This window comes from Dermochelys coriacea, chromosome 6 (genome assembly GCF_009764565.3).
Source record: "Dermochelys coriacea isolate rDerCor1 chromosome 6, rDerCor1.pri.v4, whole genome shotgun sequence".
Classification (NCBI taxonomy): Eukaryota; Metazoa; Chordata; order Testudines; family Dermochelyidae; genus Dermochelys; species Dermochelys coriacea.
In genome coordinates this window covers 122,480,619-122,501,624 of record NC_050073.1, presented here as the reverse complement: position 1 = coordinate 122,501,624, position 21,006 = coordinate 122,480,619, and the positions used below count along the sequence as shown (strand labels likewise).

Genomic DNA, 21,006 nt, shown 5'->3' with positions numbered 1-21,006 from the left:
CGCTACGATATAACCGCATTTGCTCCAACCCCTCAGACAGAGACAAACACCTACAAGATCTCTATCATGCATTCCTACAACTACAATACCCACCTGCTGAAGTGAAGAAACAGATTGACAGAGCCAGAAGAGTACCCAGAAGTCACCTACTACAGGACAGGCCCAACAAAGAAAACAACAGAACGCCACTAGCCATCACCTTCAGCCCCCAACTAAAACCTCTCCAACGCATCATCAAGGATCTACAACCTATCCTGAAGGACGACCCATCACTCTCACAGATCTTGGGAGACAGGCCAGTCCTTGCTTACAGACAGCCCCCCAATCTGAAGCAAATACTCACCAGCAACCACACACCACACAACAGAACCACTAACCCAGGAACCAGAGTAGCAGCCGTGTTAGTCTGTATTCGCAAAAAGAAAAGGAGTACTTGTGGCACCTTAGAGACTAACAAATTTATTAGAGCATAAGCTTTCGTGAGCTACAGCTCACTTCATCGGATGCATCCGATGAAGTGAGCTGTAGCTCACGAAAGCTTATGCTCTAATAAATTTGTTAGTCTCTAAGGTGCCACAAGTACTCCTTTTCTTTTAACCCAGGAACCTATCCTTGCAACAAAGCCCGTTGCCAACTCTGTCCACATATCTGTTCAGGGGATACCATCATAGGGCCTAATCACATCAGCCACACTATCAGAGGCTCGTTCACCTGCGCATCTACCAATGTGATATATGCCATCATGTGCCAGCAATGCCCCTCTGCCATGTACATTGGCCAAACTGGACAGTCTCTACGTAAAAGAATGAATGGACACAAATCAGACGTCAAGAATTATAACATTCAAAAACCAGTTGGAGAACACTTCAATCTCTCTGGTCACTCGATCACAGACCTAAGAGTGGCTGTCCTTCAACAAAAAAGCTTCAAAAACAGACTCCAACGAGAGACTGCTGAATTGGAATTAATTTGTAAACTGGATACAATTAACTTAGGCTTGAATAGAGACTGGGAATGGATGAGTCATTACACAAAGTAAAACTATTTCCCCATGGTATTTCTCCCCCCCACCCCACCCCCCACTGTTCCTCTGATATTCTTGTTAACTGCTGGAATTAGCCTACCTTGCTTGTCACCATGAAAGGTTTTCCTCCTTTCCCCCCCCCCCCCCCCGCTGCTGGTGATGGCTTATCTTACGTGATCACTCTCCTTACAGTGTGTATGATAAACCCATTGTTTCATGTTCTCTGTGTGTGTGTATATAAATCTCTCCTCTGTTTTTTCCACCAAATGCATCCGATGAAGTGAGCTGTAGCTCACGAAAGCTTATGCTCTAATAAATTTGTTAGTCTCTAAAGTGCCACAAGTACTCCTTTTCTTTTTGTGTATAGTCAGTTTCCCTGTTTTCTCCTTTAGAAGCCCTGGTCCAGAAAAGCCCTTAACTTTTAAGTATGCAAGTGGTCCCCTGGGATACTTAAGTGCTTAAGTTAAGCATGGGCTTAACTGCATTACTGGATTGGGCCCTTAGTCAGTTTCCTCTTTGCTGAAAAGCCTAATAAACATCAGCAGGGGAGCAGCAATGCCTTCATAAAACCCTGCTAGGGTGATTTTTAAATGCCAGATGATACTGTTTAAAGGGGGCTCTACCAGAAACAGGGTTTTGTTGTTTTTTTTTTGTTTTTAAATTAAGGCAAAATTGTTATAAATATGTCAGGCTAATGTGGCCTTTTTAGCAATTCTCTGGGACTCCTCATAGCTCTTCATCTGCATCTATCATGCACTCCAGTCTTGCAAACCCTTATGCACATAGGTAACTTTACCCCTGTGTGTGTTTGCAGGAACGGGGCCTTACTTTCATTAGTGCATGGACGGTTATTTCTCTTTGCCTGTGTGTTAACGTTACCACTTGCAGTCTCTGATGTGCTTTGATGGCAGGTTGTGAGATTTCTCTGTATGTTAAAAGACTCCAGATGACACCCCCACAGTGAAAACATGAGTGCACTCGCAGGGTAGACTGATTACACACTTACAGCAAGGTTGAGCCAGTGTTTCCATTTCAAACCTCCCTTTTCAGGAGTTTACATCTCACCTGGTTTGAAAGTGCATCAGGATGGAACAGTGTATACAAGCCTTCTGCCCAGCTGGGAGTTCTTTAAACTTTAAATCCTTTACAGAACGGTCAACAACCCGCAGACAAATGAGCTCCTTTCTCACTGTCCCAGCTCGCTTGAAAGTGAACAGAAATTATATGTAACCCGTCTGTAACACCTGACAAGTGCAAACTGTCACACTGCAGCCATTAACTAATCTCTCATGTGCCACAATAGTAACAATCCCATTTTACACATAAGGAAACTGAGGCAGGAGAGTAGAGTGACTCACTCAAGGCCATACAGTGACTAAAAGGCAGAACTCAAGGCTGCCTCTCCCTGGGCTGCTTCCTACCATCCACCTCCCACCCAAAGACTTGAAGTTTGAGGGAAGGTAATAAAGGAAAAGCAAATAACAGCAGCTGTAGCCCCACAAGGCTGAGCAGGCAGGCTCTTCCACCCAGCAAACGGCTTCTGCAGAGCTCTCCCTCAGGAGCTGTCAGGGTGGGTCTCTGCTCTGCTCTGTCTGGCCCCTTCTGGGCTATCTGGTTCCCTTTTAAGCTCTGCCTCTAACTGGAGCCAGCCATGGAGGGCTGGAGTTGTCTGGGCCCAGAACTGTTCCTTATCCCCTTCAGTTCCGGTGTGGGGTTTATACACCCCGTCACGGTGCACCACTGCTGTACGTCTGTCCTGAACAGAGGCAAGTAGAGCTCTTCACAATGGCTTGTTCATGAAAATGGGGTATTTCCCATGAAAATGTCCTTGCTGATGCCTTTTGGTGAGGGCAGGGGGGAGGTTCATTGAGAAATGAAAAATTTTCAGCAACTATCTCGAATCCTTCTCAGAGCTCTTCCCTGTACCCCTTCAATACGTCAACACCCTTTCTGAAGTGTGGCCACCGCAACTGGACGCAGTGTTGCAGTAGTGGCCTCGCTGGTGCCATTTGCAGTGTTAACGCCTGCCTGCTTCTACTCAATATGCCCCTGCTTATACTTTCAAGGTTTGCATTTGCTCTTCAGCCACCGCATCACCTTGGGAAAATCATCTTCAATTGCTGTCCACTCTGACCCCAAAGTCCTTTTCTGAATCGATGCTTTCCAGTAAACAGACTTTAAAAAGAATCAATTGTTCTAGCTCTTCAGAGCAGAGGAGAGAAGCTGTGAATACATATTGGTTTTAAAGAGGAGCAATTAAAGAGACTGAACTTCAATATAATAATGTGTATTTGGTAGATGTGAATCAACATAACAGTGACTCGTCAGTGTCAATGGTTTTGCAGTAGCCATTGGATGTTCAACATGAAAAGGTTAATAAAGATGTAGGCACTGTTGATTGCTGCCCTTATTCTCTTTAACAGAGCTCGCTGGTGTCGGACAACTCCCGGTTTAGTTGAAGAGTAATCGCCTCATTTTCTTAGCCCAGAGTCGCTGCATGTCCCACACAGCATCTAAAAAATCATTTTGGAAAGTTGTTTTAGAACAGTGGGGTATACTTAATGGGCAGAATTTAGCCAACTGGTTTCATAACCAGCTGCTGAAATGCTTGACGATCCCAGCCTTAAAGTGTTACCAAGGAGTCTAAGAGAGTTAAGCACTCAGTTCACATTGAGTTTTAATGGGATTTGGGTGTTTGACTTTGAAATCGCTAGCTGAAAATGGAAGTAAAAATCTGCTTTTGGGGAGTCGGTCCTATTTCATGAGCACTAAAATAATCCTGCTGCAACTTTGTGGGTTCCCAAGAGCTTTGTTAAAGTAAAGCACCCGTGATCGTAGGTGTTTTCTGTCCTTTCTCTTCGCTAAGAATGGGGCAATAAGCTGTTTGAAAAATGGTCAAGAATAACTGTCTATAGTGGATCACTATATTTCTCTTTGTGAACACTAAGGCCTTATCTACTCAAGGAAAGGTTTGCCAGTACAGCTGTTTGGGTAAATCCTCCGCATGGAGATGCAGCTTATAAAAGTTCTTTTGCTGGTATAACTATACCTCTTTCCCAAACTACATTGTATCATCAGAAGGACTTTGCTGCATTGACACTGGGGCTTTTTCTGGCCGTTAGGAGTGTAGGGTTTTTTTTCATACTTAACCAACATAGTTATGCTGGTAAAATGAGATCCACACATGCTTATCTCTGATCATGGATTTCAGACTAGCTACATCCAAATGAAGTCCTCAGCTGGTACTATTTAGATTCTGCTAAATACCGAAGTAGGCTTTCTGTGAGACTGGCCTGCTTCCCTGTCTCAGATGCCAGGGCTCAAGAACGGCCCTTCATACTGTGATACTTATTCACATTTTACTGCCTGAAAATTGCTTAAATGAAGTGCTTTCCAGGAGCCACACGTTAAGCCACATCTTGCTGCCAGTGAAATAACTGGCTGCTTTCTCGGAGGTGGAGTTTATGGAGAGTGGCCGCATCTCTGCGTACAAATATTGAATGATTGTTAATGTAAAGATCTCTGTGCAAACTTTCACATCCAGAGAACCTTGTGTACACTGTGAACAATTCATGGAAGAGTCAAACTTAATAAGAATAGAAAATAACACACATCTCCCCACTCCCGTGTTTTAGCCTCTTTTTGCCAGAGGATGTTGTGAAGGTCAAGACTATAACAGGGTTCAAAAAAGAACTAGATAGGTTCATGGAAGATAGGCCCATCAAAGGCCAGGATGGGCAGGCATGGTGTCCCTAGCCTGTACGCCAGAACCTGGGGATGGATCACTTGGTGATTACCGGTTCTGTTCATTCTCTCTGGGACACCTGGCAGGAAGACAGGATATTGGGCCAGATGGACCTTTGGTCTGACCCAGTATGGCCGTTTTTATGCTCTAACTGTGCTATACCCATGTCTTAGTGCAGCATCTGAAATTTCAGAGGATAAAACCCCCTACTCAGCATGAATATAGTCCATAGCCACGTATAATGGCAAATAAATATATAATGAAAACTAGCATTAATGTAATGTGATCTTCTAGAATTTCAGTCTGTAGGGGTGATACACTGTTGGAAAACGGTACCATTTTATTATGTTGGTAGGTCAAATTCTGCCTTGAACTTACCTCTGTGAAACTCTCATTGACTAGTGGGACTGTATGGGTGAACCAAACGGGATTGCTTCCAAGGGTGTTAGTGCAAATTGCCATAGGCATGTCATTGGAGTGGAAGGTCTCTCTGTCTCTCTCAGGCTTGGTCTGTGCTATGAAGTTCTGCTAGCAGAGCTATAGCTGTTAGGAGTGTGGAAAAATTCACACACACCCCACACGACAGAGCTGTGCTGTCAGAAAGCCCGCTGTCGGCACACCTAGGCGGGAAGAAGAGTGCTTTTGCCGGCATAGCTAACGTCGGGTGGAGCACTGGTGTTGGGACTGTATCGACAGAAGTGTCTGCAGTAAGGGGCTATGCCAGCCTAGCGCGCACACCGTGGAGTACAACACGCTAGCAGTGCCATGACGCAGCGTGGTGGCCTTCTGCAGCTGAAAAGCAGGTGCACTCCCGGCCTCGAATGCCACAGTCCGTTATTGCTGGTTTTCAGGGACCTAACCTCTTGGCTACAGCAGACATGAATGGAGAAGAGAGACCGTGCTTGGCATTTCATGCTGTTGGATCCGTTTGTGACGATTCCAGGATCCTCTGTCAGATGGCTTGTTGAGGCCCAGCATTCTGCAGCAGAAGCACCAATGTTCTTCCAGTAATACCCCTGCTACATCTGGCAGCCAGAAGGAATGAAGAAAATGGCAATCCTGCTGGGCAGTGATGTTGTACCTAGTGGTTGAAGTGTGAGTCTGGGAGTGGGGAGTGTTGTATTCCCAGCACTGCCTCTTCACCCCTCCATCTCTGCTTCCACACCTGCAAAATGGGGGTGATCGGTAGCTGCCTGCACCATGGCTGTGATTGTTCAGGGCCGTGGAAGTGCCAAGTATTTATAATTGAGTGGAAGCCCAAGGTACATGGCTGGCTTGATTAAACACTGCGTTCTGCATGGTTTGTAAGGGAGCTCCGCGCCTTTCCACAGCCAGGGTCTGGGCTTTGCGAATGTGTTTTTGCGATTGGGAGGAATTTCAGCCCTGTGTAGGAACAGATCCACTGAGTAATAGCCCCCAGCACTTACCATATATAGACCTCTCCATTGGCTAAGCGCTGTGCAAGCCCTGACTAATGAATCCTTGCGAATCCCCCTGTGCTGAGCTCCTGGGAAAACCTGGCCCCAGTTGTGGGAGCTGAACTTTTTTGAAAAGCTGTGGCCTGACCCAAAGCCTGCTGGAGTCGGGGTGGGGGGGTGTCTCTCCATCGACTTCGGTGTGCTCTGCACTGGGCCCTGGGTGCTGCCTTGCTCTCCCTTCACCCCAAAGCTTTTAGAAACCTCTCCCAGCAGGTGGTCCCTCTACCCTTGGCAGGAGAGAGGTTTAAGGACACCTGGCACAGGAGAGAGGGAGAGCAGGTCATCCTTTATAGTGCTAAAGGCCAGGAGGCCCCATTAGATGGGCTAGTCTTACCCCCTCGGGGCACAGGCCATGCAGGGGCCTGCAGCAGCCTCTCTCCGACTGAAGACGGGTGGAGGGCGAGGTGCAGGCAGCGGTAGGTAAAGGCTGGTGCTCTGTGGTGGTTTCCTTCCTATATCTCCGGGGCACTTGGTGGTGCAGCCCCCCTTTCCCTGGCTGTCCTGGAGTGCTGTCCCCCCCTTGGAACAGTGCTGCTGGCGCGTTATCCCTAAGGCGGGTGCTGGATCTGTTTGCCACCATCCAGCCCTGGCCAGCTGGAGGTGAAATAAAGCATGCTGAGCCAGGAACTTGCTCGGCAGCACCTCGGGGTGGAGGCTGTTACGCCCCAGTCTCTTTAAAACTCTGGACAGTGGATCTGCTTTAATGCTTCGCTGTTGCCACTGATTTTTGCTTTTTCGGTGCTAAGTAACAGATCCTTAGCTGTGCGGCGCTAGCGGGAGGAGTTCAGTGGCTTCCCAGTGTTGCCGGTTCAACCACAGAACATTGTGACAGACGGTAGCCGGAAGGATGGCCCAGTAGTTAAGGCAGTAGCCTGTGGCTTAGGAGATTGGGGTTCAGTTCCCTCCTCTGACACAGACTTCCTGTGTGAGCCTGGGAAAGTCACTTGTTCTCTCTCTGCTACTGTTCCCCATAGGGATATTAGCCCTGCCCTGCCTCACAGGGGAATGGTGAGATGCTCAGATATTGTGCAAATATCTAAGAGCAATAGACTAACAGGTGGTACAATAGGTCATAACCCCACATGGAAACCTAACTTTAAAAAAAAAAATGGTTGCTGTTTTCCTGCCTCTCAGCAGCAGCAAGCCAGTTGCAGGCTGCTGCTTTCATCCCAAGAGCAGGCGCTGACCGGTGTCTCTTGATTTTCTTCTAACAGGTGCTGACAAAGAGAGGGAAGGACTACATCTTAAAGCACATTCCAAACATGCACAAAGATCAGTTTGCACTCACGGCCTCCGAAGCACATCTTAAATATATTAAGGAGGCCGTCCGGCTGGATGACGTCGCTGTTCATTACTACAGATTGTATAAGGTAAGAGAGGGTGGCAGATCTGCCCGGCAGATGATATGTTTTTCATTTGGGGTGCTTTTTATTAAAAAGGACAGCTGCTGAATAATTTCTAGCATGCTTTGGGAAGTGCTGCATTTGAGATGTCACTTGATCATTATCATGGATCAGTCTTAGAGGCAGATCAGTGATGCATTTAACTTCAAGAGGCCGGATACTGCTGCTTTTTATAGTGCTTTTATTTTTAAAAGTTAAGAGGAGACCAGATGAAAAGCAGGCATCGTATACCGATGGGATGGGTGAGCTGGATGCTGCGTAGCATACAAGATTTCCAGGGTAATTTCTCATCCTCCCATGACAAATTTACATTTCTTTCCTCCTGGGAATGAAGCAATTTGTTTGATACAGCCTGATGTTTCACAAGACGTTTTGTAATAGTCCTCGCATTAAAGAGAAGAAGTTTGTCTGCTGGAGAGCCGAATAACAGCAAACTACAAATACAGACATGATGAATTCCAGCAATAGAATGAATTATTAAAGAGGATTCGAATGCTGAATACTATGGAGATGGCATCCAGCTGGAAACAGCTGCGAGATTTATTTTTCCATGTTGTCTGTGCTTGAAATGACCTACTTTTGCTTACCCTCTTTTTGGCTCAATGGTTGAAATAGTAAAGCAGCGTGTATTTTTCCTCCAGGTCTCTCTTCCTTTTCCTTTTCCCTCCTGGCGCATTAATAAACACCACCCAGTTGCGCTTCAGCAGAGGCCGGCATTAGCTCTGATAGAACCGTTCCTGATACTGATGTGTTAACACCCAAGCCATGAGTCTCTTCTTGCTTATGCAGCCATAAATCAGGAGTGACTCCATGAAATGCAGTTAGAATGATTGTTCACCTAGGCCCCGATTCAACAGAGCACCGACATGTGCCTAAACACATACTTAACTTTAAGCAAGTGCTCTGCTGAAATCAGGGGTCGCTTCACTGAAGTCACTGGACCTGAACTGTTCAATTGAGTTGTTGAGCCTTTTTATTGCACTGTTGTTCCAAATCCCCACCTAGGCCTGATCCTGATCCTGCTCCCGTTGAAGTCCCTGGCAAAACCTCCGTTGACTCCCTTGCTGTGTCAAGCCCCTTTTATAAATCGGCGACATTCCACTGCCTTCAGTAGAGCCATGCCTACTTCCACCGGCTGCACAGCTTGCCTGTTGCTGGGATAAAAGGATTTCTCCAACGATGGGTTCTTGGGGGCAGTTCTCCTCTCGTCAGCATTCTCCTGCCTGTAAGAGGATTCAGTATGTGTCAATCGCTGGAGCATTTGAAATAATGGCCCCGATTATGCATTGTTACATGCCTGGTTTTGGCTTTGCCATGTGAATGTTGGGGGTTGTGGGAGGGGGGGAAAACCCTTCCCAAATACCCATCTCTTTAATGAATCTCAAATCCTCCGTTCAGAATGGTAGGGATGGCTCCGTGTTTGGGGCAAACTCACATCTGGAGCCTCTTACTTTCGCACTCAGACACATGGGTGTGGTGATTACCTGATTTTTGCCTTAGGGCTGGATCCTCACCACCCTGCCATTCCCATTCCTCCTCCGCTAAGATAGTGACTTCTGGCTACTCACCTGGTACCCCCTGTTGGGTACAAGTAAGCTGAGAGGAGGGCCCCCCCAACCCCTTCCATCCATACTCACTGACCAGAATAGCTGGCCAGGTGAAAGGGGGTTAGGAGGGGTAACTTGCTCCTCCCACCACAGCAAAAGGGAGCCACGGAGGATCCCAATATCTCGGTCTACTCCTGGGGCACTACAGTGATACGCCAGCCCTTACACAGGGCACATTGTAAAGTCATGCTCCAGCCCTGGATGCCTGTAACAGTATCTATTCTCAAGCCACGGTCTTTGTGACACCCTTACGGATGATGCCCAGTAATGACATCACTCACCTTCCAACACGGGTGTTTGCCTGGATGGATAATGCCTAATGTGTCTTGAATGTCCAGGGTTAACGTGCATCCGAGGCGTTTCCAGCCCTGCCTCTGCATGCTCTCCTTCCCTCTTACGTTTTTGTCTAAACATCAGAAAATGGATCATCTTTAAAAATAAAGACAATTGAGCTCCTCTCTTAAAACATCTTCTGCAGAAACCTAAAGGTTTTTACGGCCCCTCTTCCAGGACTGTCTTTAATTTCTGTCACTTTTCTCAAAAAGAAAAGGAGTACTTGTGGCACCTTAGTCTCTAAGGTGCCACAAGTACTCCTTTTCTTTTTGCGAATACAGACTAACACGGCTGCTACTCTGAAACCTGTCACTTTTCTGTGAGTCCTGTTTTTGGGGGTCTGAGTTAAGAAGTTTGCTTAGATTTATTTCCATAAAGTGCTTCAAATAAACCCAGCAATTGATGTGCATTTTTAATGAGATAACATCTAGTATAGAACATTTGAGATTGTGTTGTTACGGCACAGCAGATGGAAGCGATTAGAGAAGATACCTATGCAGTAGGAGGAGATTTATTTACTGTAGATCTTTCAAACACATCCAGTATTTGGAACAGATGCAGTAGGCTTAAATGATACGGGAAGTTGTGCGATCTTTGTCTCCAGGTTTCAAAATCTTTCCTGGTAGTAAATGAGAATGCAAAAGTGTTGGTTCGGAAATGCAGAGGAGTTGGGCTTAATATATTGCTATAGAAATTGAAACTAGAAAATGTTTAGGTGGCTTTGACAGGAAGTGTAATGGAATACTTGATGGGGGTTCTCATGCCTGTATCTGAGAATTACAGCAATGTTAAAAGTAAGTGTGTGTGTGTGTGTGTGTGTGTGTGTGTGTGTGTGAGACCAATTCTAGACCATGTTGTTTAACAAGAGTAATGAGAAGGGTTTCTTCAGGTATGTTAGCAACAAGAAGAAAGTCAAGGAAAGTGTGGGCCCCTTACTGAATGAGGGAGGCAACCTAGTGACAGAGGATGTGGAAAAAGCTAATGTACTCAATGCTTTTTTTGCCTCTGTCTTCATGATCAAGATCAGCTCCCAGACTGCTGCACTGGGCAGCACAGCATGGAGAGGAGGTGACCAGCCCTCTGTGGAGAAAGAAGTGGTTCGGGACTATTTAGAAAATCTAGACGAGCACAAGTCCATTGGGCCGGATGCGCTGCATCCGAGAGTGCTAAAGGAGTTGGCAGATGTGATTGCAGAGCCATTAGCCATTATCTTTGAAAACTCATGGCGATGGGGGAAGTCCCGGACAACTGGAAAAAGGCTAATGTTGTGCCTATCTTTAAAAAAGGGAAGGAGGAGGATCCTGAGAACAACAGGCCAGTCAGCCTCACCTCAGTCCCTGGAAAAATCATGGAGCAGGTCCTCAAGGAATCAATTCTGAAGCACTTAGAGGAGAGGAAAGTGATCAGGAACAGTCAGCATGGATTCACCAAGGGCAAGTCATGCCTCACTAATCTAATTGCCTTCTATGACGAGATAACTGGCTCTGTGGATGAGAGGAAAGCAGTGGACGTGTTATTCCTTGACTTTAGCAAAGCTTTTGACACGGTCTCCCACAGTTTTCTTGCCAGCAAGTTAAAGAAGTATGGGCTAGATGAATGGACTATAAGGTGGATAGAAAGTTGGCTAGATTGTCGGGCTCAACGGGTAGTGATCAATGGCTCCATGTCTAGTTGGCAGCCGGTACCAAGTGGAGTGCCCCAAGGGTCGGTCCTGGGGCCGGTTTTGTTCAATATCTTCATAAATGATCTGGAGGATGGTGTGGATTGCACCCTCAGCAAGTTTGCAGATGACACTAAACTGGGAGGAGAGGTAGATACGCTGGAGGGTAGGGATAGGATACAGAGGGCCCTAGACAAATTAGAGGATTTGGCCAAAAGAAATCGGATGGGGTTCAACAAGGACAAGTGCAGAGCCTTGCACTTAGGACAGAAGAATCCCATGCACCGCTACAGACTAGGGATCGAATGGCTCGGCAGCAGATCGGCAGAAAAGGACCTAAGGGTTACAGTGGACAAGAAGCTGGATATGAGTCAACACTGTGCCCTTGTTGCCAAGAAGGCCAATGGCATTTTGGGCTGTATAAGTAGGGTCATTGTCAGCAGATAGAGGGACGTGATCTTTCCCCTCTATTGGACGTTGATGAGGCCTCATCTGGAGTACTGTGTCCAGTTTTGGGCCTCACACTACAAGAAGGATGTGGAAATATTGGAAAGAGTCCAGCGGAGGGCAACAAAAATGATTAGGGGACTGGAACGCATGACTTATGAGGGGAGGCTGTGGAAACTGGGATTGTTTAGTTTGTGGAAGAGAAGAATGAAGGGGGATTTGATAGCTGCTTTCAACTACCTGAAAGGGGATTCCAAAGAGGATGGATCTAGACTGTTCTCAGTGGTAGCAGATGACAGAACAAGGAGTAATGGTCTCAAGTTGCAGTGGGGGAGGTTTAGGTTGGATATTAGGAAGAACTTTTTCACTAGGAGGGTGGTGAAGCACTGGAATGGGTTACCTAGGGAGGTGGTGGAATCTCCTTCCTCAGAAGTTTTTAAAGTCAGGCTTGACAAAGCCCTGGCTGGGATGATTTAGTTGGGGATTGGTTCTGCTTTGAGCAGGGGGTTGGACTAGATGACCTCCTGAGGTCCCTTCCAACCCTGAGATTCTATGATATGTAAAATCTCTCTCTCTTTCTCACATTTGTTTGATAGTGCTATGCTTTTATTTATATCTGTATGGGCCTGATTGTTCAGACATGCCGAGCACCTGCAACTCCAGTTGCAGTCGGGAGGAGCGGTGGGTGCCCAGTAACGCAGACTCGTATCCTTTTTACGTACTGTATCCAAGAAGCATGAGCCATCCACATGCTATTATTAAACAGCATAATGCTCCAGTTATTTCCCACAAAATGACAGCCTCAGCTATTGTCCTTCTTCTCTTCAGGGTTCTACTGTATGATGTTTACTTTATATTGAAAATTATTTACTAAAAGCACTGTGGATTTTTTAGGACAAAAGGGAAATCGAAGCCTCATTAACCCTTGGGTTGACAACACGGGGCATACAGATCTTTCAGGTACGTAGCTAAATGTATCCATCAGCCAACTTTTGCTCTCATTTATGCTCTCGTATCTTGAGCAATTCTCACTGAAATCAGGTTGTCTGAAATGAAAATAGTGATACATTTTCCTCACCTGATGACCTCAGGTTTCATGGTCAAGAATTAATGGCTTTTGCTTCACCAGTGGAAGTTGGCCATTTTGACTCCTGCTTATTTTTTAATCATTTCTTTTAAAATCAGAAGTTTCTCAAATACTTTTGAAATTCAACAATCACTGTTTGGGTCTATCATCTAGTAAAAATTAACCGTAAGACACTAACTGTGCTAGAAATGTGCTAAACTGCTAGCCAGTGCACCAAGGATTGAACTGGGGAATTTCCAGAGTCAACAGCATAAAACCCAGGGTTGTGAGTTCAATTCTTGAGGGGGCCATTTAGGGATCGGGGCAAAAATTGGGGATTGGTCCTGCTTTGAGCAGGGGGTTGGACTAGATGATCTCCTGAGGTCCCTTCCAACCCTGATATTCTATGATAACTAAAGAGTCTCAGCTCCCTAGCTGAGATCTGTAACACGGAGGGAGACCTGCAAGATACGCGCACGCCAGTAGTATCATAAACAATTTACAGTGTATTGCAGCACTTGGATTTGCACAGACAAACGTCTTCTTGAGCAAATTGCTAAAGAGTGCAAATATTATTAATTGCTTTGACTCTGCGAGATGTCACCTACAGAAAAGTCATTCAGCAGAATCCTCTTCTCTGAGCTGCACTTTGGATCTGTGTTGGATATTCTGCATGCATTCCAGAGGCTGAGTTTTCATTAATGTCATTGGGATTGGCAGGCAATGAATGAATGCAGAATAACCTATGTGCATCACGGAGAATTTTATCCTTTGGATGGCTTCATGAAACTTAAGCCATGTCTACACTAGAGTCCTTATAGGACAGTGCTTCAAAATTTGAACGTGCTGGGTGAAAGACGACGTCAGCTGTGTTTCAGCTTGTTCATAAGTCAGTAAAAGTAATGAATCTGTCTCAGGATTCCTAAACCCCATTCTCTGTGTGCAATTTGTTTCTCAGAATTTAGATGAAGACAGACAGTTGCTTTATGACTTCCCCTGGACAAATGTGGGAAAACTTGTATTTGTGGTGAGTACAGAACAATCAGGGGTTCGTAACATATGATCTTTCTTTAACAGTGATGTTTCTTTCTATCTTTCATCAGCTTTCCATTGACCTGCAAACTGCCTGTAAGAACATTAGAATGGCCATAGTGGGTCAGATCAATAGTCCATCTGGCCCAGTATCCTGTCTTCCGACAGCAGCCAATGCCTGATGCTTCAGAGGGAATGCACGGAGCAGGGGTATTTATCAAGTGATCCATCTTCTGTCATCCACTCCCTGCTTCTGGCAGTCAAAGGTTTAGGACACTGAGCATGGGGTTGTGTCCCTGATCATCTTGGCTGATAGCCATTGATGGACCTGTCCCCCATGAACTTACCTAATTCTTTTTTGAGCCCGGTTATACTTTTGGCCTTTACAACATCCCCTGGCAATGAGTTCCACAGGTTGGCTGTGCGTTATGTGAAAAAATACTTCCTTTTGTTTGTTTTAAATCTGCTGTCTATAAATTTCATTGGCTGACCCCTGGTCCTTGCGGTATGTGAAGGGGTATATAACACTCCCCTAGTCATTTTCTCCACGCCAGTCATGATTGTATAGACCTCTGCATATCCACCTTTTGTCATCTCTTTTCCAAGATGACCAGTCCTGGTCTTTCTAATCTCTCCTCATCTGGAAGCTGTTCTGTGCCCCCTAATCATTTTTGCTTCCCTTTTCTGTACCGTTTCCAATTCAAATGTATCTTTTTTTTTTTTTTTTTTTAAATGGGGCAACCAGAATTGCACGCTGCATTCAAAGTGTGGGCGTACTGTGGACTTATATAGTGTCATTATGACAGTTTGTCTTATTATCCATCCCTTTCCTAATGGTTCCTAGCATTCTGTTAACTTTTTTGACTGCCACTGCAGATTGAGCAGATGTTTTCACTGAACTGTCTGCAATGACTCCAAGATCTTTTGTGAGTGGCAACAGCTCCTTTAGATGCCATCATTTTATATGTATAGCTGGGATTATGTTTTCCAATGTGCTTTGCTTTGCATTTATCAACATTGAATTTCATCTGCCATTGTGTTGCCCAGTCAACCAGTTTTATGAGATCCCTTTGTAACTCCTCGCAGTCAGCTTTGTACTTAACTGTATATCTTACAAATCTGTGACTGTCATATAGCCAGATTCTGATCTCTGTTACATACATGTAACAACATTGAAGACAACCCCTTTCAAAAACCTGAAAACAGTGGAATTACTCCCTGTATATACCAGTGTATCAGAACCTGGTACAGAAAAAGGCAAATGTTACAGTGCTCTTAGGACAGGGATATGAGACTACAAGCTGGGTTGTTAACTGATGGGGTTGCAACAATAGTTTCCAAGCCATGAAGGAGCTGGCTGAGCTGGGTGGGAGTCCTGAATATTTTAGACTTAGGGTTTTGTGTTCACAATGTCCAAAATGTTCAGAGGCCGGGTGCTCAGCATTGCTGAAAAACAGGCTCTTTACAGTCACAGTTTGGCACCTAAACCCTGAGAAACTCCAAATCACTAGCTACTTTTGACAGTTTTGCCCAGATACATTTTTGAGGAATACTGCTTCATGGAAACACAATAGCCTGCAAAGACCTTCATACCTTTTATTAAGCTCTAAGATCATAGATACACTCTGCATCTGATTGGGAAAAGTCTGTTTCCTTTAGCCTCTTGGTTTTTTTTTTTTTTTTTTTTAAGCACACCCCCGCACTCTGCACTCTAGACCTAGCAACAGCAAGAAGCTAAATCTCAAGTGAACTCATTTTGAATTGGAAAGCAATAACAAAATGTTGCTGTGAGGAAAATCAATATGAACAGTCCTGGTTTGATTTTTTCCCCATAATGGTACAGGTACGAAAGCAGTTTTAGAAACTCTGATTTCCTGAAAATTTGCTAGAATCTCTTCCAATCCATCGAGTTGCCTGGTTGCTGGGTATTTAAATGTGAGCATCATAAAGTCAATACAATGTACAGTCAACCTGTGGAACTCATTGCCAGGAGATGTTATGAAGGCCAAAACTGTAACAGGGTTCTAAAAAACTAGATACATTCCTGGAGGATAGGTCCATCAATGGCTATTAGCCAAGATGGGCAGGGATACAACCCCATGCCCTGAGTGTCCCTAGCCCCTGTTTGCCAGAAGTTGGGAGTGGGCGACGGGATGGATCACTTGACTGCCTGTTCTGTTATTCTCTGTGAAGCACCTGGCATTGACCCCTGTCGGAAGACAGGATCGTGGGCTAGATGGACCATTGGCCTGACCCAGTATGGCTGTTCTTATGGTCTTAGCAAAGGGGGAAATAATTCATCCAGAGTAACTCATCTGTTGTTGTTTATTTCCTTTAAATCATTACAGCTAAAGCATCAAATAGAATGTACAGGTTGGGAACTTGTTAAACCAGGGCCCACTCTTATTGGAATCACTGGCAAAGCTCTCAGTCACACCAAAGAGAGCACCAAAGAGTTGGTGCTAGAAAGATACATAGATGTTAAACCCAGAAAAGACCATTATAATCCTCTTGTCTAACCTCCTGCCTGACACAGGTGCGTTAAGCATCGTTTGTGTATTAAATTGTGTAAATACATCTGTTTGTTCTCCTGCTGAAGTGTCTCATGCACTTACTACTTTCCCCCCTGTGAAATTGAATAATTAACTCTTGCCCGGTCTTGTTGTGGGAACCTGCCAGCCCTGACACTGGGCATGGATTTTGGCAGTATTGTGTAATGCAGAGCAAACAGTGTTTGTTTCCTATGTTTGTCTCACTGCATTTCAAAGACAATGTGACCTGGGGTAACTGATTATTCTGCTAGTAACTTCAAGGAGTCTTCTTAAATAGAACAAACTTCCACCATTTCCGCAAAGCTCCCTTTCCTTTCACAAGGCACAGAGTAATTGGTCTCTGTCTTCTGGGCTGGACGTCTCCCTTTACAAACCTTTGCAGTGCAGATCCTGATATTTCCTCCTTGCTCCACACAGGGTAAGAAATTTGAGATTTTGCCAGATGGTTTGCCATCGGCCAGGAAACTCATCTACTATACGGGCTGTCCCATGCGCTCCAGGCACCTCCTGCAGCTTCTCAGCAATAGCCATCGCCTCTACATGAATCTGCAGCCGATCCTGCGGCATGTCAGGAAACTTGAGGAGAATGAAGGTACTCGGCTGTTTTTTAATCAGGCTATACTGTGTTTTACTGCTCCCCCCTTCCTCCCCCACAGCCTACAACAGTCTGACTGAACAGTGGAGCTGCAACCTCTCATCTGGCTTGAGCTGCTGTCTAGAGCTGGGAGGAGAAAGGCTATTCCAGGTCATGGAGGGAAACCAAGAATTTCAAAATTCTCCATGAAAGTGGATGGAGCCCCCCGTGGTAGGCCCAGAGCCATCCCCCTCCCCCCAGCCTCAGGACAGTTCACCTGGTGGGCAGGCCCAGAGCCCAGAGACCCCCCAAGCCCCGGGGCAGTCTGCATGGTGGACAGGCCCAGAGCCCGGAGACCCCCCCACCAGCCCCGAGGCAGTCTGCCTGGTGTGCAGGCCCAAAGGTGACCCAGAGCCGCAGACCCTGGAAGCCCTGGGGTCCCCAGCCCTGCGGCATTCCAGCTGGCAGGGTTTCAGTGGGTTCTTGGGAGAAATCGGACCACATATGAGACACATTCTCATTTCCCTGAACTGGCAAATGGCAATGAGAACAGTGTTTCCTCGGACCCTTTCTGACCAGCTCTCCTGCTGCCCGTGGCTGCAGTTTCGTCCCCTGGGGCCTCTAGCAAGGATTCGTGTCAGAGCCTTGGAGCCGAGCTGTTTCCAGCTGAGGACGCTGCTGCAGGGGACTGGAGGGAGTCTCTCTGTGCACCCTCCTCCCGGGCGTGTTAGATCTGTCCCGCTGTTAGCACCCAGACACGCTGTGGCCTGTTGCTGCTGGCTGTGGTGCAGCTTGTTTCCAGCTTCTCAGGCCCCTCTCATCTCTACAGCCCCTGTAGCGCGGTGATTTCTGCCCTGGGCTGACAGGACTGAGTCCTCCCCCCAAAGAGCCAATGCGTTTTACAGACAGGAATGTTTTTAAAAAAAAAAAAAAAACCCTTGAAATAAACCAATTCCTCACGGCAAGCCTTGGAGGCAATTGCGTAAAACTGACAAGAAAGCCACACACACACCCCTGAATTGGCGTGGTGGCACTGCCATCTGTGCCGGGCCGCAGTGTCTGCTCCTCCAGCACCCATGCTTCTTAGCACGCTCTAGACATGAGCAGGTCCTGCTTGCCTTGCTCCTGTGGTTTCCCACTCTGGCTCACACGCCATACGGTTTGTGTGTGCAGCTTTCTGAACAAGTTCCCACCCATGCTGGGAGGAGGGATTTGGACTGTGGGCTGCTGGGACGGGCAGCTCCCCACCTCCTGGTGCTCTTGAAGTCAGGGGAAGTTTCAGCCCCGACTGTTACTATCAAAGGGGCAAACCCCTCCCTGTGGCTGTGTGAGGGCCAAAAGCAGGCAGAAATGCCATCTCCCCATGGTGCTGCAGGGCTAGGAAGTGCAGAGGGAATCCAGAGCCACATCACACCAAGGAGTCAAGCCCCACAACGGAGATCAGACACCATGGTGATGGGCACAGTCTAGGAGAGCGTGGAGGCAGAGCCTGAGAGTAGGCTGGGAGAGTGCAGGTGGCATAGCCAGTGGGGATTTGCAGTGTGGGTCATGCGAGTCCCCAAGCCGTGGGTTATGGTGGGGGATCAGAGCTACTGCCCCACTATACCCCGTGGGGGTGACGCTGGCCGGCTAGCACAGCAGACAGACAGATTGGGGCTGGAGATTCAGGCCCCCCCCCCCAGCACCGTTGAGTGCCCAGAGCTGTTTCCCTGGACTCCATGCTGTTTGCCAGCACTGGGACCAAATTGCAGAGAGCTGTGTGTAGAAGTGCATGAGCCTTTGCTGTTCAGCAGATAGCGTTGGCAGGGCACAGTCATGTTATCAGTTCCAGCATGAGAAGGGCAACTGATCTCCTTGTGTCTCGGCCCAAATTCCCCAGTGCACTCGGCCTCTGGCCTGCCGTGCCGCTTTTTCCAGTGAAAGGCAGCCAGGCAAGGAGCCAGGCTTCGCCCTGAAACTTAGCCTGCCTTCAGTTTCCCCAATCTGAAGTCATGTCTGCGTGAATGGTTTGAATTTACCCTGGCACACTGTGATGCCACTAGAAATCCCTTCCACCTCCACCCGAGGGGCTGTCTGGGGACCCGTGTTGTGCAGCGTGTTCCCAATCAGAACCTGGCCGGACGCGGCCTGCAGCTCACTTAGATCAGGAATGTGTTCCCTGCGGGAAATCTGCACGCCGTTGTTTGTGTGGGCTGAGCATCAGCAGAACAGGCTGGACGATAACCACGCCGGAGGCAGATGCTGGCCTACTGATAAGGCCCCTGGCCATCGGAGCAGTCAGGAGGAGGCCCTGTGCTGTGATAAACACAACCATAATTAGATAGCGGCACTGCATCAATAAGGCCTGACTGGTCCTTAATGCGCTGCAGGGTGGGATTGTGCATCAGGGTCCTGGGATTACAGGGGAGGGTGCACCCTGCATGGTCCTGTGTAGCTGGTATTTCACAGGCTGGGGGTGGGGCTGGTTCTGGCTCCATCTCCCTCTCCTGGCCCCCTCTGTGGGGATAGTCAGCCCCAGGGGTGCTGGGAGAGAGCAGTGTCAGTGCTCCCTTGCACTGCCTGACCCAAGGCATCTATAACTACCAGGGAGGGTTCAGGCCCTGCCGGGGTTGGGGCTGTGCACCCCCTTGTGGGGGGAGGGAGAGAAAGGGGTGTCCGAATCCAACCTGGGGAGGGAGTGCCCCTGCCATCGTGCCCGCGGGGCAGCTGGTCCCCCCTTGTGAGCTCAGCCAGTTGCTCTGAGGGCCATGGCCCTGTCTTCTGGGATGCTGGGGAGGGCCTGTCCCCGCACCGCTGACAGCACAGGGACTGCAGGGTTGCCTAGCAGCTGCCCAAAGGCAGGAAACACGGGGTGGGGAGGAGAGGGGACAAGCAGCTTCTTGTCCCCAGGCCCAATCTGGCCCAGAGTCAGTACGCATCCCAGGTACGTTGGCACCCCTCGCAGCCCACCAGGCTCCCATGGGGGAGTGACCATGCTGCTGGCTTGCCTTGCAGAGAAGAAGCAGTACCGGGAGTCTTACATCAGCGACACCGTGGACCTGGACATGGACCAGCTGGAGAAACGCTCCCGAGCCAGCGGGAGCAGCGCGGGCAGCGCCAAGCACAAGCGCCTCTCGCGGCACTCCACGACCAGCCATAGCAGCTCCCACACCTCCGGCATCGAGGCGGACACCAAGCCCAGGGAGCTGGGGCCGGAGGACGTCTTCTTGGGCACCGCTGTGCACCGCAAACTGAAAACCTGCAGCTCCATGACCAGCCACGGCAGCTCCCACACCTCCGGGGTGGAGAGCGGTGGGAAGGACCGGCTGGAGGAGGACTCTCAGGATGATGGTAAGCCGAGCGGATGGCTTCCGTTCCACGAGCACTCTCTGCAGTCTGTCTCGCTGGCTGCTGAGTTGTAATAGATCTGACACCAAACCATCAGGGTTATTGCGTTCCACCTGTGCACAGCTGAGCCTCTGAAATTGGCTGTGCGTAGGAAAGAATAGATTTCTAGGTTAGACCGATATATCAGTGCTGCTGGCAGTGAAAATGCTTTCAGTGTTGTACCTGCTCCAAGAGGCTTGTCCTCATCAGTCTAGTACCCTAGCCTGAAATCGCTCGGGAGGATGCTAGAGACACCTGGGGAAAGAATCAGGGCTGTGCTGTGAGAATCCTGAGCCTCACTGTTGCATCGCAGCATCCAGTCAGAAGCAGTCATGGTGCTGAATATTGCTGGTAGGATGGAGTGCTGGCCAAAGACAGCCAGGAGGCAAATGATTTCCCCCTGCGTATCACCCCAGACATCCCCTTTCCAGCATCACGATGTGGGTGATTGGGCCCCTGGGAGTCTGTCGGTACTGGAGCTTAGAGGGGGGTAGACGCACACTAGAGGGGAGCAAACTAGTGCACTAAAAACAGCAGTGTGGACATTGTGGCACAGGCAGTAGCCCGGGCTAGCCACCAGAGCTTAAATCCAGGCCATTGGGCAAGCTTGGACTTGTGACCGCCCGTACCACAGCGGTCACGCTGCTTTTTTTAGCACGCTAGCTTGAGCTGAGCTAGTGTGGGTCTGTCTACCCGGGCTAGGAACAACACCTCCCAGT

At 47.9% G+C, this 21,006-nt stretch overlaps 1 protein-coding gene across 7 annotated transcripts in view; it reads left to right on the top strand.

Moving 5' to 3' along the window:
• Positions 1–21,006, top strand: part of FRMD6 (FERM domain containing 6) — an 84,684-nt gene that overhangs the window by 55,318 nt on the left and 8,360 nt on the right. For 5 of the 7 annotated variants that reach the window (XM_043515902.1, XM_043515901.1, XM_043515903.1 and 2 more), the window contains 5 exons: positions 7,462–7,617; positions 12,592–12,657; positions 13,722–13,790; positions 16,765–16,939; positions 19,916–20,251. In XM_043515902.1, coding sequence (XP_043371837.1) covers positions 7,462–7,617; positions 12,592–12,657; positions 13,722–13,790; positions 16,765–16,939; positions 19,916–20,251 — 802 coding nt within the window. The remainder of the gene's footprint in view (positions 1–7,461; positions 7,618–12,591; positions 12,658–13,721; positions 13,791–16,764; positions 16,940–19,915; positions 20,252–21,006) is intronic. The other 2 variants (XM_043515906.1, XM_043515904.1) reach the window with 2 other exon arrangements.